The 18439-nt window shown below is 39.0% G+C and overlaps 1 protein-coding gene across 4 annotated transcripts in view; it reads right to left on the bottom strand.

Annotated features, from left to right (window-relative positions):
* Nucleotides 1-2413: 2413 nt before the first annotated feature.
* LOC128572641 (zinc finger protein 681-like) overlaps nt 2414-18439 on the bottom strand; it is a 59626-nt gene continuing 43600 nt past the window's right edge. For 2 of the 4 annotated variants that reach the window (XM_053572617.1, XM_053572614.1), the window contains 4 exons: nt 16955-17098; nt 16443-16569; nt 15748-15843; nt 2414-5860 (listed from right to left, as the gene is read on the bottom strand). In XM_053572617.1, the coding sequence (XP_053428592.1) occupies nt 4392-5860; nt 15748-15843; nt 16443-16476 (1599 nt within the window). In that variant the 5' untranslated portion in view covers nt 16477-16569; nt 16955-17098 and the 3' untranslated portion in view covers nt 2414-4391. Of the gene's footprint in view, nt 5861-15747; nt 15844-16442; nt 16570-16954; nt 17099-17209; nt 17836-18439 lie in introns of all 4 variants that reach the window. The other 2 variants (XM_053572615.1, XM_053572613.1) reach the window with 2 other exon arrangements.

Genomic DNA, 18439 nt, shown 5'->3' with positions numbered 1-18439 from the left:
TGCTGTGAGCTGTGATGCCATAGCACTCTACCAAGGGTGATAAAGTGAGACTCTGTCTCAAAAAAATAAAAAATTATACTTGTAATATCTGAGATCATATAAAGAATACTTCATGAATTTTAGGTAAAGAAAATTATGTATTAATAAAACACAATTAAAACCTGAGAATTTCATGGGGATATTCTGAACCAGAAGCCTTAAGATTTTAAAGAAATAAATGCAATACAAAGCAGAGAAAATTTGCTACTAAATTATCATCACTTTTTAAATTATATTTTGTTCCAATGTATTTGTTTTCTTTATTTTCTTTTTTTCAAGACAGAGTCTCACTATGTCGCCCTCGGTAGAGAGCCATGATGTCACAGCTCACAGCAACCTCAAACTCTTGGGTTCAAGTGATTCTCTTGCCTTAGCCTCCCAAGTAGCTGGCACTACAGGTACCTGCCACAATGCCTGGCTATTTTTTGTTGCAGTTGTCATTGTTGGTTAGCTGGCCTGGGCTGGGTTCGAACCTGCCACCTTCGGTGTATGTGGCTGGCGCTGTAACCACTGTGCTACAGGTGCCAAACCTATTTGTTTTCTTTAAAAAAAAAAATAGGTACACAGGGCAGTGCCTGTGGCTCAAGGAGTAGGGCACCAGCCCCATATGCCGGAGGTGGTGGGTTCAAATCCAGCCCCAGCCAAAAACTGCAACAACAAAAAAGAAAACCCAGGTACATATTCATTTCAATAAAATCACCTTCTCCATAACCCTCTTACAACTAAACTTTATTATTTATTTATTTTTTATTTTTTTGAGACAGGGTCTCACTATGTCACCCTTGGATGAGTGCCGTAGAGTCACAGCTCACAGCAACTTCAAACTCTTGGGCTTAAAAGTGATTCTCTTGCCTCAGCCTCCCGAGTAGCTGGGATTACAGGTGCCCCCCAACAACGCTCAGCTATTATTTTGTTGCAGTTGTTGTTTAGCTGGCCTGGAATGGTTTTGGACCCACCAGCCTCAGTGCATGTGGCTGGTGTGAGATAAATTCCCACATGTGTGCCATTGAGGCAGGGAAAGGCGAGTCGATTTTTGCTAACATAGTAGCTGAAAGCTAGCTGCCTTGGTCAGCATGAATAGAGCCTGTGAAGCAGGAAGTAAAATTCCATTCACAGTGACTTTATGATGCAGTTGTTAAGCCCAGATAAGGTCACTGGTTAAGAGCCTTCCTACTGGAGATACAACTCAGAGGTTGACGATGTGAGAAAAACAATGTCTTAACAGCTGTATAGCTTCAAGCTCTGTGGATAAACAGAATCATAAAGCTTGTCTCTTAAATCTCAATGGGCACATGGAAATCCTGAGTATTATCCCCCCAAGTTTCTGATTTTTACAGATAGTTGAAGCATGTCTGTAAATAATGTAAGATGGAGTGTTTTGAATAGATATTGTTGATGTTTAGAATTAATGTCCTCAAGCTAAGTTAAAATTAGTTAAGAATTGTTAAGAAGGAAAATTCTTTGTTATAGATTAATGGAGTGTACGTGACTGCTTGACTATATAAGGTGGTCCCAAATAAAGCTCATTTGCTACATGCCAATCTGAGATGTAGCCTGCTTCTTGTTTTCTAAAACATTGCAAGAGCAAGCTTGCATTCACGGCAAAGCTGCTGTTCCCTCATGTCGTCCATCACTACAACAGCTGGCGCCATAACCACTGTGTTACAGGCACTGAGCCCAAGTAACGTTTATTTTTAGAGATATACTCACATATTTGACTCCACATAAATAAAAAACAAAACAATGTATATATTTTCCACCCCAGAGAGGTCACATTATCAAAGAAAAATGTAGGATAAAATTTTATAAATCATTCAGGACTCAGAAATGTACGCCTATTGATGACCTTTTAGCTATATAAAGGATAAAAATGGAATCTATGAAATTGATGACCTTTTAGCTATATGAAGAATAAAAGTATAACCTATAAAACTGATATTCTGGAGCGACGCCTGTGGCTCAGTGAGTAGGGCGCTGGCCCCATATACTGAGGGTGGCGGGTTCAAACCCAGCCCTGGCCAAACTGCAACAAAAAAAGAGCTGGGCGTTGTGGTGGGCGCCTGTAGTCCCAGCTACTCGGGAGGCAGAGGCAAGAGAATCACTTAAGCCTAAGAGCTGGAGGTTGCTGTGAGCTGTGACGCTATGGCACTCTACCCAGGGTGACAAAGTGAGGCTCTGTCTCTTAAAAAAAAAAAAAAAAGTGATATTCTTCAAATTATTATTATTACGTATTGTAATAAATATCACTAAAGTGATTATCACATTATGTTACCCAATAGTATTTCATTACCATCTGTTACCTACAACCTTGAATAAGGTGGACAGGTTAATAAGGTGGATGACAGGAAAATACTTCATTCAATACACCATAGTCTTAAACCGTCAAACACAATTTTGCTTTATTAAAACAAATTAAGTTCATACATCTTAAAAATCATTTCAAAGTCACCTTATTATGTAATTTTCTTCTAAAATTAAAAATATTTCTAACTACAACGTAGAAGAATTACTCTCAGTACCTACCTCTGACATCACTTGCAGCTTTCTAAGTTAATCACAAAAAGCCTCTCCACTTAGACTATGTTTCACACATCTTACATTTCAGTGTCCTTAGTGTTCCTTGGAAGAGTATGCGAACGATGTCAGTCTAATTTAGAAGGACATTAGTTTTGATGCAGGAAGAATTGTCCACTTGCTTTAACAGAAACACTCCAAACAAAGCATACATACGATCAAGTAATTTGTGAGTTGAATTGTATCAATATCTAATTTTCAAAACAAAGATAAAAAATTTTGAATGCAAAGATTGTATTATGAATGTAGTCATAACTCTCCACAAAATCAATCTCCTGCTTCCCCCAAACATAAACAGGCATAAGATATAACTATTTCAACTTTTGATTATTCTCTACAATCAACACTCTTTTTCAGTAATGTCCGAGATTATTAGTACCTTAGTTCTTTCTACTGTGAACTCTGATATTTAAGAGTTGATACTTTAACAAATATTTATTTATATTATGGCATATGTAAAACATCTCTGATTTTTCAAAGGTGTAATTTTTGGAAAAAAGGTTTTCCTGAATTCATTATATTTGTACAGTTTGTCACCAATCCAAATTCTGTGAATCAAAATAAACTTGAGAAATTGATGGTTTCCCCATAGTACAAATTAGCCTATGTAAATAAGATCTGTAATATAAGAAAAGTACTGCACCATTCTATAGTTTTAACTTTTTTTTTCAGTATAAATACTCTAGTGTACTCTAGGACTTTTATTTTCTGAAATGCATCCTAACAGTTGTTAAATTTATACTTTTACCTAGCATGACCTCTGATAACAAGTAATATGTGAACAGTCATCAGAGCCTTTCCTACTTCCTTTACATTTGTAGGATTTTGCTCACATACAAATTATCTTATGTTTGGTAAAGTATGAACACTTAATAAAGGCTTTGCCACATTGTTCAAATTTTTATTTATTTTTATTTTTTTTATGAGTCTTAAGCTGTCGCTCTGGGTAGAGTGCCGAACTGTCACAGCTCACAGCAAACTCCAACTCTTGAGCTTAAGTGATTCTCTTGCTTCAGCCTCCCAAGTAGCTGGGATTACAGGCTACCACAATACCTGGCCATTTTTTGGTTGTAGTTATCATTGTTGTTTGGCGATCCCAGGCTGGATTCAAACTCACCAGCTCCGGTGTATGTGGCTGGCACCCTAGCAGCTTGAGCTACAGGCGCCAAGCCCGTTCAATTTTTCGAGTATTTCTCCCATATGAATTTTCTTATATACAGAAAGTTGTAAGTACTGGTTAAAGGTTCTGCTACATTCTGCAAATTTATAATATATATATTTTTTTTAGAGACAGAGTCTCACTTTGTCACCCTTATTAGAGCCGTGGTGTCATAGGTCACAGCAACCTCAAACTCCTGGGCTCAAGCTATTCTCTGACTTCAGCCTCAGCATAGCTGGGACTACAGGCACCAGTCACAATGCCTGGCTATTTTTAGAGACGAGGTCTTGCTCTTACTCAGGCTGGTCTCAAATTCCTCAGCTCAAGCAATCTGCCCGCTTCAGCCTCCCAGAGTACTAGGATTACAGGCGTGATCTACCATGCTCAGGTTTTTTTTTTTTTTTTTAATTTGTAAAATTTTTTGTTGTTGAATTCTTCGTGTAGATTGGTGTGAGCAGTAGTTAAAAGCCTTGCCACTTTACATTTGTTGGGTTTTTCTCCAGTATAAATTATTTTACTCTTAGTAAGGTATAAGCACTGATTAAAGTCTTTGTCATATTATTCATTTGTTCTTCTATATGAAGAAATGATTTGAGTGCTGGATAAGGCTTCCACATTCTTAGGATTTTTCTCTGGTATGAATTCTCTTATGTATAGCAAGGTCTGAACACCAGTTAAAGGCTTTGCCACATTTTTCACATTTGTAAGGTTTCTCTCCAGTATGGATTCTCCTATGTGCAGCCAGGTATGAACACTGGTTGAAAGCTTTGCCACATTCTTCACATTTGTAGGGTTTATCTCCTTTATGAGTTATCTTATGTGCAGTGAGATATGAGCACTGGTTAAAAGCTGAGCCACATTCTTCACATCTGTATGGTTTCTCTCCAGTATGAATTCTCCTATGTTTAGTAAGGTATGAGCATGTATTAAAGGCTTTGCCACATTCTTCACATTTGTAGGGTTTCTCTCCTGTATGAATTCTCTTATGTACAGAAAGGTCTGAGTACCAGTGAAAGGCTTTGCCACATTCTTCACACATGTAGGGTTTCTCACCAGTATGAATTCTCTTATGTTTGGTAAGGTATGAGAACTGATTAAAGGCTTTGCCACATTCTTCACATTTGTATGGTTTCTCTCCTGTATGAATTCTTTTATGAACAGAAAGGTCTGAGTACCAGTAAAAGGCTTTGCTACACTCTTCACATTTGTAGGGTTTCTCTCTAATATGAATTTTCTTATGTTTAGCAAGGTATGAATACTGATTAAAGGCTTTGCCACACTCTTCACATTCGTAGGATTTTTCTCTGGTATGAATTCTTTTATGAATAGTAAGGTGTGAGCACCGGTTGAAAGCTTTGCCACATTCTTCACATTTGTAGGGTTTCTCTCCAGAATGAATTCTTTCATGTTTAGTAAGGTATGAGCACTGATTAAAGGCTTTGCCGCATTTTTCACATATGTAAGGTTTCTCTCCAGTATGAATTCTCTTATGTTTAGTAAGGTATGAACACTGATTGAAGACTTTGCCACATTCTTCACATTTGTAGAGTTTCTCTCCAGTATTGATTCTCCTACGTTTAGAAAGGTTTGAGCTGTGGTTCATACCTTTGCTACACTTTTCACACTTACAGAGTTTCTCTCCAGTGTGAATTATTTCATGGTTAGAAAGGCTCAATAAAGACTTAAAGACTTTGCCACATTTCTTACATTTGTAAGATTTCTTTCCATTATAGATTCTCTTATGTTCTGTAATGTGTGAGCATTGCTTAAAGCCTTTCCCACGTTCTTTACATTTAAATGGTTTCTCTACAGGATGTCTCATCTTATGTTTATTTAGATTTGACAATTTTCTGAAGACTTTCAAACATTTATTACACTGGAAGATTTTGCTGTGGGTAGTTTTTGAAGATTGGTTAAGTCCATTATAACATCCTTTCTGCTCTTTACACTCACCCACTTTTTCCCAGTCTTCTGTTAAGTTTAAATTCTCAAAGCCACAGCTTCCATATCTTCTTAGTATGACTTTTTCAAATAAAACATTTATGTGCTGCTCTGGCAAACAGCCTTGGGCAGAATGAGAAGACATAGCTGAAAGAAATTTAAAACATAATTATCCCACTTACTTTTTAAGCTCAGATGAATATACATTATAAATTCAACATAAAAAATTATTCTAAGCATATTACCAATGTGGTAAAATATAATATAGAGCCTGTAATTCTCTTTCTTCCTTTTTTTTTTTTTTTAGAGATGGAGTCTCACTTTGTCGCGCTTGGTAGTGTGCTGTGGCGTCACAGCTCACAGCAACCTCCAGCTCTTGGGCTTAGGTGATTCTCTTGCCTCAGCCTCCCAAGTAGCTGGGACTACAGGCGCCCGCCACAATGCCCGGCTATTTTTTTGTTGCAGTTTGGCTGGGGCTGGGTTTGAACCCACCACCCTTTGTATATGGGGCCGGAGCCCTACTCCCTGAGCCACAGGCTCCCTGTAATTCTCTTTCAATAAGTCAATGAGATAAAATCATACTGACCAAATAGTGGGAATTCTAAAAATTAATAAGAGTTTTAGCACACCAATTGAGCACAATGCCAAAAAGGGGAAGAGAAAGGAATTTGCTATATTTACCCACAATGGCCTTTCTTCCTTTTTGGGTTATAAACAAGATAGGTGCTGTAGGTTTGTTCTTAAGTTGAATTTATATGTAAGTTGAAACAGGTACATTTACCTATTGCCTGTAGTAGCGTCCATTCATAAGTGTGAGCCGCACATCAGTCAAATGTTCATAACTCAGGGTAACAGTAACTATTCATAAGTGCTAGTTGTACAAAAGTCAGATGTTTGTAACCTGGGGACTGTCTATACATAGAAGTAAACTCCCAACTCCTAGCTTCTCCCTCAAAACAGAAAGAAAATATGACACGTGTGTTAATCCTTCTAGCTTTTGGGGACCTTTCCAAAGACTTATTTAGGTCTCCTACAACACAGAGTGTGAAAGGAATGGTGCTACAGTTTGAAAGAGACCGGGCGTACTAAAACCAAAGGTAAATTATCGTCACAGCAGCAGAAAGATTTTAGTACCACAGTCAGAAAGGGTGTAGCAAATGACGACAGGTTCTTACGAGGAAATGTGGAAAATAAACACACATTGCTGCAGAAGACATATCGTAAGGACAGATCTGAGACTCCTTGAATCTCTAATACAGTAGATGGTTGTCTGACTTCCCTAGGATAAAAGACACTTCATAAAGTTTGTGAAAGGTGACTTTTTTAAATTCTCAAATTTCAATCAAAGATTACAACATATACAAAATACCCTGGTGACATAACCAATCAAAGAAACAAAGTCAATGATCAGGAATAATCATAAGAAATGGAGATGTACTACAATAAACCTGCAATATTGAAAATATGCATCTGAAAACTGTTCATTGAGTGAAATGGAAAAACTAAGTGAAATTTGAAATATGAGAATATCAACCAAAAAAGCATAAAAAGAAACAAATTTACACATGAAGAGAAGAATATAATAAGAAATTACTGAGAAGTTCTCAAATGTAAAAATAAAGACATAAAAAAAACAAGAAGCTCTACCAATTTCAGACAGAATAAAGAGACTCATAACAAGATAAATTACAAGCAAAGTGCAAGAAGAGAATCTTGAAAGTAGCAAGAGAAGGGGCGGCGCCTGTGGCTCAGTGAGTAGGGCGCCGGCCCCATATGCCGAGGGTGGCGGGTTCAAACCCAGCCCCGGCCAAACTGCAACCAAAAAAAAAAAAAAAAATAGCCGGGCGTTGTGGCGGGCGCCTGTAGTCCCAGCTGCTCGGGAGGCTGAGGCAAGAGAATCGCGTAAGCCCAAGAGTTAGAGGTTGCTGTGAGCCGTGTGACGCCACGGCACTCTACCCGAGGGCGGTACAGTGAGACTCTGTCTCTACAAAAAAAAAAAAAAAAAAGAAAGTAGCAAGAGAAATGTGATGTATCATTTCTCACATGCCCCTATAAGTTTACTAGTGGATTTATTAAAAAATACCTTGCATGTTAAAAGAGTTAGGTGATACAAAGTTCCAAAAGAACAAAAACTTCAAAGCAGAAATACTACATCCAGAAAAAAAAACTGCCTCTCTAAATGAAAAATAAAGACTTATCAAGATAACTATATGCTGAAAAAGTTTATTACCACCAGACATCTCATGCAAATGTTAATCAAACAACAGCAGTGAAGGTCATAATATATTTTCAGACAAAATTGGTTTTATTTCATATAATGTACTTTAAGTCAAAACTGTGAAAAAGCACAAAGAAAAGTATTAGTCCGTGTGTAGTTGTTCATGCCTATAATCCCAGCAGTTTGGGAGGTTGTAGGCAGATCACCTGAGGTCAAGTGTTTAAGATCATCCTAGGCAAAAGTAAGGCCAACTCTCAACAAAAAAACAGAAAAATTAGCTTGGGATGATGGTGCATGTCTACAGTCCCAGATACTCAGGAGGCTGAGGGAGGAGGAACAATTAAGCCAGGCAACAGAGCAAGACTCTGTCTCAAAAAAAAAAAAAAAAAAGATATTAATAAAATAGGGTTCATTCACTGGAAACCTATGATTTATTTTTATATGTTATATACATATAGCATATAACATATAAAAATATATATGTACATGCATGTGTGCTTATCTGTGTGTGTGTAAAATAAGAGTTGCCCAAAATTTAAAGGCAACATTGACAGAATTAAAGCAAAAAGGTACAACAATACAATAATGGTAGGATATTTTACTACCCTATTTTCAGCAATAAATAATAATGCAAGATACAACATTAATAAGGGATCAGACAACCTGAATGTATTATAAAACAATTATACTTAACAGACATACAGTTATAACACTCCACATAACAGCAAAATATGCAATCTTTCAATAGCTCATAAAACATTCTCCTAGATAGAAGACCTAGAAAACATTCTCCTAGATAGGCCACAAAACAATTCTTTACAGATTTTTACAAATTAAAATCTTACAGACTATTATTTATTGCCCAAATGGAATGAAAATAGAAAGTAATAATAGAAGGAAAACCAGAAAATCCACAAATAAATGGAAATTAAATGACTCAAGAAGTTGCTCTTTCTTGTTCAAAGGCTGGAAGACTTTAATTTTGTGAAGATGTATATACTGCCAAAAAGGATCTATAAATTTAATGCAATCTCTTTAAAATTCTCAGGGTCATATTCTGCAGAAAAAGAAATTCAAAAACTATATGGAACTTCCAACTATCATGAAGAGCCCAAAAATCTTAAAAAAAAAAAAAAAAAAAGGAAAAGAAAGAAAACTGCAGATATCATACTTTCTAGATTCAAGATATGTTCCGAAAACAAAGGGTTGGGAAAGGTGGCTCATGCCTGTAATACCAGCACTCTGGGAGACAGAGGTGGGTGGATCATCAGAGCTCACAGGTTCAAGACCAGCCTGAGTTAGAGTGAGACCCCATCTCCAAAAATAGCCAGGCATTGTGGAGGGCGCCTGTCGTCCCAGCTACTTGGGAGGCTGAGTCAAGAGAATTGCTTGAGCCCAAGAGACTGAGGTTGCTGTGAGCTATGACGCCACAGCACTGTATTGAGGGTGACAAAGTGAGACTCTTTCTCAAAAACAACAACAAAAACAAAAAACAAAAATTAAGTAACAGTTTGCTAGTGGATAAAAGCAGATAATTAGACCAATGAAACAAAATGTAGGATATAAAACCTTTGCATATATGATCAAATGAAGAGTTACCTGCACATTAACATTTATTGTAGCATTATTCACAAAAGCCAACAGCTGAAAGCACCCCAAACTTGTCCCACAAAATGAATGGATAAATACAATTTGGGATATAAAAAATTGGAGTAATAATGAGCTTTTTAAAAGCTGAAAAATCTTTTTTTTTTTTGGAGACAGAGTCTTACTTTGTCGCCCTCAGTAGAGTGCCGTAGCATCGTCACAGATCACAGAAACCTCCAGCTCTTGGGCTAGGGCGATTCTCTTGCCTTCAGCCTCCCGAGTTGCTGGGACTAGAGGTGCCCGCCACAACACCCAGCTATTTTTGTTGCAGTTGCCACTGCTGTTTTAGCTGGTCAGGGCCAAGTTCAAACCCATCACTCTCAGTATATGGGGCTGGTGCCCTACCAACTGAGCCACAGACACCACCCAAACTGAAAATCTTCTAATATCTTCAACATAGATAAATCTTGACTTTATGCTTTATAGAATAAAGCTTTATAAATCTACTTATAAAATATGTGAAGTAGTTACAATTTTAGAAACAAAAAAATTCAATAGTGTTTGTAAGGGACAAGACAATGGGGAAAATGGGTAGTAGTTTTATGTATACTGAGTTTTAGTATTCCAAGATAAAAATGTCTTCAAGATGTTGCATGACAATGTCAATATATTTAACGTGACTATTTAACATGAGTATTCACTAATGAATACATGTTGAAGACAATTTTCATGACTATTTGCTGAGGATAAAACAACCATTTACCACCAAGCCAAAAAAGTAAAATAAAAGGACTATAAACAAAATAGAATAATATTTATACAGGCAAACAAACACAAGGAAAATCATATTGGCAATAGATATACGGCTGATTTATATTTGATTTTTGTCTTAAAGTTACAGAGTTAAACACAGTCATACAAAATTACATAGGTAAAAATTAAAAACACAATTGACTGATGTGACATGGCCTACTTCTAAAAGTAAAACTAGGCTTGGCACCTGTGGCTCAAGCAGCTAAGGTATCAGCCACATACACCAGAGCTGGCAGGTTAGAATCCAGACCGGGCCTGCCAACGACAACTACAACCAAAAAATAGTGGGACATTGTAATAGGTGCCTGTGGTCCCAGCTACTTGGGAGGCTGAGACAAGAGAATTGCTTAAGCCCAGGAGTCGGAGGTTGCTGTGAGCGGTGATGCCACGACACTCTACCCAAGGCGAAGGCTTGAGGCTCTGTCTCAAAAATAAATAAATAAAAGTAAAACTATAAAATTACAAAAGAAACTTCAAAAAATACTTTAACCTGTACAATTTTAAGGATCTGGCACTTAACTGATACTAGAGAATCTTCCTTTTTTTTTTTTTTTTTTAATTTTGCTTTCAATTTCAGCTGGCTTTCACTCTTTTTTTGTTTTGTTCTTTAAATTTTCTATTTTTTCCCCCTTTTTTCCTTTAGTGATTCTCTTGCCCTTTGCCTTCCAAGTAGCTGGGATTACAGGCGCCCGCCACAACACCCAGCTTTTTTTTTGGGGGGGGGGAGGTATAGACGGATTTCACTCTGGCTCATGCTAGTCTTGAACCTCCGAGCTTGGGAAATTCACCCGCCTCGGCCTCCCACAGCACTGGGACTACAGGCGTGAGCCACCATGCCTAGCCCTTCTTTCTTATATTATTAATACATTGCGGCCCTTCTCACACAGAAGGGAGAAAAGCTGTAATCCAGCTTTCAGAAAAAAAGAAAACCTTTACATTTCTAAATACTGGAACAACATGAATATTGTAAAATATGATGTGAAACCTAAAGGCTTATGACAGTAGATGGAAATATTAATATGTATTTGTAAGCAGAAAACTGAAATTTACAAACCAATCATTTTAATAAATGTGGGGTACACATTGATTATGTAATTCAGCTTATACAAGAAAATTCAAGGGTGTCATTTCAGAACTTCTGTAAGTTCTCTATGAATACATAAACAATATAAAATGGTATAACGTGCCACATTAATAACACAGTGAGGGATATAAATGAGCATGGATTTTGCGTTCAGTTGAAGTTAACTTGTTATTAACCTGAACTATACTGTTAGAACCTTAAGACATTTCTATACTCCCCATTTCTCAAGGCTCAGAAAGAAAGTACCTACAGAAGTTATGTAAAAGAAAAGAAGAAAGGAATTTAAAAGAAATAACTACAAAATCAATAAAACAATAATGAAGGGTTCGGTGCCTGTAGTTCAGTGGCTAGGATGCCAGCCACACATACCAGAGCTGGCGAGTTCCAACCCAGCCCAGGCCTCCCAAACAACGACAACTACAACAAAAAATAGCCAGGAGTTGTAGCAGGCCCCTACAGTCCCAGTTACTTGGGAGGCTGAGGCAAGAGAATCACTTAAGCCCAAGATTTTCAGGTTGCTGTCAGCTGTGATGCCACAGCACTCTATTGAGGGCAACAAAATCAGATTCTGTCTCAAACAAAAAAAAAGAATGAAGGCAGTAAGAGACGAGGGATATTATACCTAGGAGAAATGAAATAATAGTAACTCCATTTGCTTCAGCAATTATTACACTTCTCAATTTATTAGTAAAAAAGATAATATGACTGAATAGATTAAGAATAAGCAAGTTTCTTTCTTTTTTTTTTTTAGAGATAGAGTTTCACTTTGTCACCCTCGGTAGAGTGCTGTGGCATCACAGCTCACAGCAACCTCCAGCTCTTGGGCTTAGGCGATTCTCTTGCCCTAGCCTCCCGAGTAGCTGGGACTACAGGCTCCCGCCACAACGCCTGGCTATTTTTTTGTCACAGTTTGGCCAGGGCTGGTTTCAAACCTGCCACCCTCGGTATATGGGGCCTTCGCTACAGGCACCACCAAGAATAAGCAAATTTCTACATTGTGTCTCCAAGAGACTCATTTTAGCTCTAAGCAAATAGTATGAAAATAAAAGGATAAAAAAATATATTCCATACAAATATTAACCAGAAGTAGATGTGGTAGCCAGAATTATATTAGACAAAGTACACTTTAGGTCAAAACTGTTAGGAGAAACAAGATTGATATAATGATAAAAAATGGGTCCATTTACCAGGAATCTGTAACAATAACATATACACATATGCATAAATATTTATAGAAATACAGTATAACATATACATGTAATGTGTGTTAAATATGTTGCATGTATGATATATACTATGTACGTATGTATAAAACATTAGGAATTCCAAACATGTGAAACAAGAGATGCATAGCAATTCATTTAAGACCCCACTTTTTTTTTTTTTTTTAATGAATAGAAAAATCAGAAGATTGATAAGAAAACAGAAACTTGAACATTATATACCAATTAGACCTAACAGAAATGTACAGAGCTTTCCAGTCAAAAGTAGTAATTTCTTCCATTACACCTATTTACTACTTCTCTTAGGACATTTTAGATAACAACTCTAACCAAATTTAAGATGACTGAAATCATGCAATGTATCTTTTCTGACCAAAACAAAATGAAACCAAAATACAAAGAAAAAAAACTACCAAATGAAAAAAACCAAAATCTGCTAATTAAACACGTGAATAGTCTTGCTCAAGAATTAGGTGATTTGACTTGATTTTTTTTTTTTTTTTGGAGACAGAATCTCATTATGTTGTCCGTGGTACAGTGCCATGGCATCACAGCTCATAGTAACCTCAAATTCTTGGGCTTAATCAATTCTGTTGCCTCAGCTTCCCAAGTACCTGGGACTACAGGTGCCTGCCACAACCCCTGACTATTTTTTGTTGCAGTTGTCATTGTTGTTTAGCTGGCCCAGGCCAGGTTAGAACCCGCCAGCCTCGGTGTATATGGTGATTTGATATTATTAAGCTGCCAATACCACCCAGTGAGTAATAAATTCAATGTAACCTTTATCAAGACCCCAATGAAATTATTTTTTGCAAATATATTTCTTAAAATTTTTCTTTTTTTGCTGGAGGGAGGACAGAATCTCACTTTGTCCTCCTGGGTAGAGTGACATGGTGTCATAGCTCATAGCAACCTCAAAATCTTAGGCTCGAGCAATCCTCTGCCTCACTTTCCAAGACTAAAGGCGTGGGCTGGCTAATTTTTAGTAGAGATGGGGTCTTGCTCTTGCTCAGGCTGGTCTTGAACTCCTGAGCTGAGGCAATCTACTTGCCTCAGTCTCCCACAGTGCTAGGATTATAGGCATGAGCCACCATGTCTGGCCCAAAATCTTGAAATTTATTTAGGGCTTGGCACCCGTAGCACAGGGGTTACAGCGCCAGCCATATGCATCGAGGTCGGCAGGTTCAAACCCAGCTGGGGTCAGCTGAACAACGACAACTGCAACAAAAAAAAGCCAGGCTTTTGCCTGTAGTCCCAGCTACTGAGGAGGCTAAGGCAAGAGAATCACTTAAGCCCAGGAGTTAGAGGTTGCTGTGAGCTGTGATGCCAATATCCAAGGGTGACATAGTGAGACTCTGCCTAAAAAAAACAAAAGAAAAAAATTTATTTAGGAGCTAGGGCCAGGCATGGTAGCTCACACTGTAATCTCAGCACTTGGGAGGTCAAGATGGGTGGATTGTCTGAGCTCAGAGATTAGAGACCCCATCTCTAAAAACATAGCCAGGCATTGTGGTAGGCAACTGTAGCCCCAGCCATTTGGGAGGGTGAGGCAAGAGGATCATTTGAATCCAAGAGTTTGAGGTTGCTGTGAGCTAAGACACCACGGCCCTCTACCAAGGGTGACCAAGAGAGACTATGTCTCAAAAAAATAATAATTTATTTAGGATCTATAACTAGCCAAATACCCTTTTAAAAGAAGAAGAAAGAAACAATACACTTCCTGATTTGAAAATGCATTACAGGCTCGGCACCCATGCACAGTGGTTACACCAGCAGCCGCAGCAGCCACATAAACCAAGGCTGGCAGGTTCAAACATGGCCTGGGCTGGCTAAACAATAATGACAACTGCAACAAAAAACAACCAGATTGTGGCAGGCGCCTGTAGTCCCAGCTACTTGCGAGGCTGACGCAAGAGAATCGCTTAAGCCCAACAGTTTGAGGTTGCTGTGAGCAGTGATGCCACAATACTTTACCCAGGGTGACACAGTGAGACTCTGCCTCAAAAATAAATAAATAAATAAAAAATACAGATATTCTAATGCCATGAAAATCAATGGAAAAGCAGTCAGATCCTGCAGGCCTCTGTGAGCCGTGAACAGGACTTTGGTTTTCACTGTAACCTCAAAGGAATATCACTTAAGGGGAAATCAAGTCCTTATATAACTTAAGAACAAGAGGCAGAGATGCCCTTAAATGAAACGAAATGTAAAGGGGAGATAAAAGAAACAACCCAGGCTTTCCAGAAGCCATTTTGATTGGAGCAGAGTTTCCCAAACCACACTTTAAGGCAGGAGTCCTCAAACTGCGGCCTGCCGGCCACATGAGGCAGTGTGATTGTATTTGTTCCCATTTTGTTTTTTTACTTCAAAATAAGATATGTGCAGCATGTGCATAGGAATTTCTTCATAATTTTTTTTTTTTAAACTATAGTCTGGCCCTCCAACGGTCTGAGGGACAGTGAATTGGCCCCCCGTTAAAGAAGTTTGAGGGGGCGGCGCCTGTGGCTCAGTCGGTAAGGCGCCGGCCCCATATACCGAGGGTGACGGGTTCAAACCCAACCCCGGCTGAACTGCAACCAAAAAATAGCCGGGCGTTGTGGCGGGCGCCTGTAGTCCCAGCTACTTGGGAGGCTAAGGCAAGAGAATCGCTTAAGCCCAGGAGTTGGAGGTTGCTGTGAGCTGTGTGAGGCTTCGGCACTCTACCGAGGCCATAAAGTGAGACTCTGTCTCTACAAAAAAAAAAAAAAATTGTTTACGGGCGGCGCCTGTGGCTCAGTCGGTAAGGCGCCGGCCCCATATACCGAGGGTGGCGGGTTCAAACCCGGCCCCGGTGGAACTGCAACAACAACAAAAAAAAAAAATAGCCGGGTGCTGTGGCGGGCGCCTGTAGTCCCATCTACTTGGGAGGCTGAGGTAAGAGAATCGCTTAAGCCCAGGAGTTGGAGCTGTGAGCTGTGTGATGCCATGGCACTCTACTGAGTGCCACAGAGTGAAACTCTGTCTCTACAAAAAAAAAGAAGTTTGAGGACGCCTGCTTTAAGGTCTGGCTTCCTCCTTGACCTTTGGCTGTCTCTCCTTTGCGTCATCTGTTTTATACACTCCCACTTACCTGGGTGTTCTGTTACCATCTTGTGTCTCTTCACATTCCAGGGTCCTTTCCTTTGTTCCAAACAGGTGATCAGGTCTGGCTTGGAGGCTGCAAGACCTGGTTTATTAGAAAAAATAAATTGACCCTTACTGGAATCCTGCAATTATCAACTTAGTACTATGCTAAGTAGAGAAGATTTTAAAAATTTAGTTTCGGGTGGCACTTGTGGCTCAAGGAGTAGGGTGCTGGCCTCATATACCAGGGGTGGTGGGTTCAAGCCCGGCCCTGACCAAAACTGCAAAACAAACAAACAAATAAAAAAAAAACACTTAGTTCCAAAGTACTACTTCCTGATAAACTTTAGAATGTTTAGGAAGTATGTAAAACTTGTATGCTCTTGGTTCTATTATCCAAGTGAATGAAAAATTAATGGTGGAAATCAGATTTTAAGTTGTGAACAACCTTTTATGCCACTAAATTTCTGGTATTACCACTAATCTGGAATGAAAGTTACAGATCAGTTTAACAAAAGGTAGGATAAATTTCAAGATAAAAAAAAAATCTTTTTTTTCCTAAATCAACAAATCCCCAAGTTTTCCTTGGAAACAAGGATCTGAAACTCAATATAAGGCAGAAACCTTTAGAAAATATTCTACAAAAGAAGGATGTAAAATCCTTAGTGTGGAATAGGAAGTGAGTATTGAAATTATTCTCACCCAGAGAGGCCAGGTTTCTGTAGTTCTCTAACATCACATCCCTATACAAATTCCACTGAGCTGGGTCCAGGCATGCCCACTCTTCTGGAGAAAATTCTATGGTCACATCCCTGAATGTCAACAGTTCCTGAAAGAAAAACATATTATTTACAAAGTGGCCAGGGGATGTGCTCTTAATTTGATTCCAGGTAAAATGAGAAAGTGAAGAATACTGATTTTTACTCATAAGTGATTGGAATTATTCAAAAAGAACCACCAGTGTAGATTTATAGTTTTCTGAATGATACAGTATAAAATTTTGGTTGCCAACACATTTATATTTTGGGGCAGTATATTTACATCACACAGGATAAGTTGTATATATATATTAATATTTCAGATGGAAAAGTTATGCTGAGTTAGAAGGTATCTCTCAAACTTTAATGTGTGCAACAATAAACTGGAGATCTTGTTAAAATGCAGATTTTGATTCAGGGGTGAAGCCTGAATTTCTGAATGTCTAACAAGCTCACCAGTCATGTTAATGCTTCTGGCCCAGCGGAATGTGTTTCTGAACAGTCAGCAAGTGGCAGAGCATGGCTCTATCCCAGTTCATCTGACCAGGAAGCAAAGATGAGAGCCTTCATTTTCCAAAGCAAGCTACATGCAAAGGGAATCTAAAAAAACAAACAAAAAAAAAAGTTTCCAGATTTAATGGGATGGTTTATGCACATTGGTTGGTAAATTTTTGTGACATACCTATTAATAAAGGGAGAAACAGCTCACACCTTTAATCCTAGCACTATGGGAGGTCAAGGTGGGTGGATTGCTTGAGCTCAGGAGTTCCAGATCACACCGAGCAACAGATACATCCCCTCTCTACTAAAAATAGAAAAACGAGCCTGGTGTTGTGGTGGGCACCTGTTGTCCCAGCTACTTGGGAGGCTGAAGCAAAAGGATCGAAAGTTTGAAGTTGCTGTATGATGCCAGGGCACTCTATCCTCAGGGTGACAGAGTAAGACTCTGTCTCAAAAAGGGGATGAGAGGATAGCTGAAACAAACTCATTAGGTAGAAACATGAAAGAAAAAATGTAAATGGGTAGTATATTTACATCACACAGGATAAGCTGACAAAGTCTAAACACATGACACTCCAATAAGAAATATGGAGTGGTGCCTGTGGCTCAGTGAGTAAGGCGCCGGCCCCATATACTGAGGGTGGCAGGTTCAAACCCAGCCCCGGCTGAACTGCAACCAAAAAATAGCCAGGCGTTGTGGCGGGCGCCTGTAATCCCAGCTGCTTGGGAGGCTGAGGCAGGAGAATTGCGGAAGCCCAAGAGCTAGAGTAGAGGTTGCTGTAAGTCCTGTGTACGTCATGGCACTCTACTGAAGGCGGTAAGGTGAGACTCTGTCTCTACAAAAAAAAAAAGAAATATGAACACAGTCCCTGACCTGGGACATAACCAGTCATTTCTCGATAAGCAATCATTTCATCCTCTTCCTTCTCTAGAAGCTATTCTTAGGTAAAATAATCTGAAGAACTCTCACCTGCATCTTAATAACATGCTTTTAAAGGCATCGGCACAACCCCTTCTCCTGCTAGCAGCACACCCACAGGCAAAAGGACCTTGGAAGTGCATAAAAATATCCACTTCTGGGCGGCGCCTGTGGCTCAGTGAGTAGGGCGCCGGCCCCATATGCGGAGGGTGGCGGGTTCGGACCCAGCCCCGGCCAAACTGCAACAAAAAAATAGCCGGGCGCCTGTAGTCCCAGCTGCTCGGGAGGCTGAGGCAAGAGAATGGCGTAAGCCCAAGAGCTAGAGGTTGCTGTGAGCCGTGTGACACCACGGCACTCTATCCGAGGGCGGTACAGTGAGACTCTGTCTCTACAAAAAAAAAAAAAAAAAAAAAAAATCCACTTCTCCCTGTCCTTTATTGCAGGAGTCAGAAACTTAAACTTGGATATAAAAGTGTTGAGTTTGTTCTTGACTACCCTCAGGTGCCTTCCCCTAACACAAT

This window comes from Nycticebus coucang, chromosome 20, assembly GCF_027406575.1.
Source record: "Nycticebus coucang isolate mNycCou1 chromosome 20, mNycCou1.pri, whole genome shotgun sequence".
NCBI classification, from domain to species: Eukaryota; Metazoa; Chordata; class Mammalia; order Primates; family Lorisidae; genus Nycticebus; species Nycticebus coucang.
Note: the sequence above shows the minus strand (reverse complement) of the source record. Positions and strands in the feature narration are given on the sequence as shown.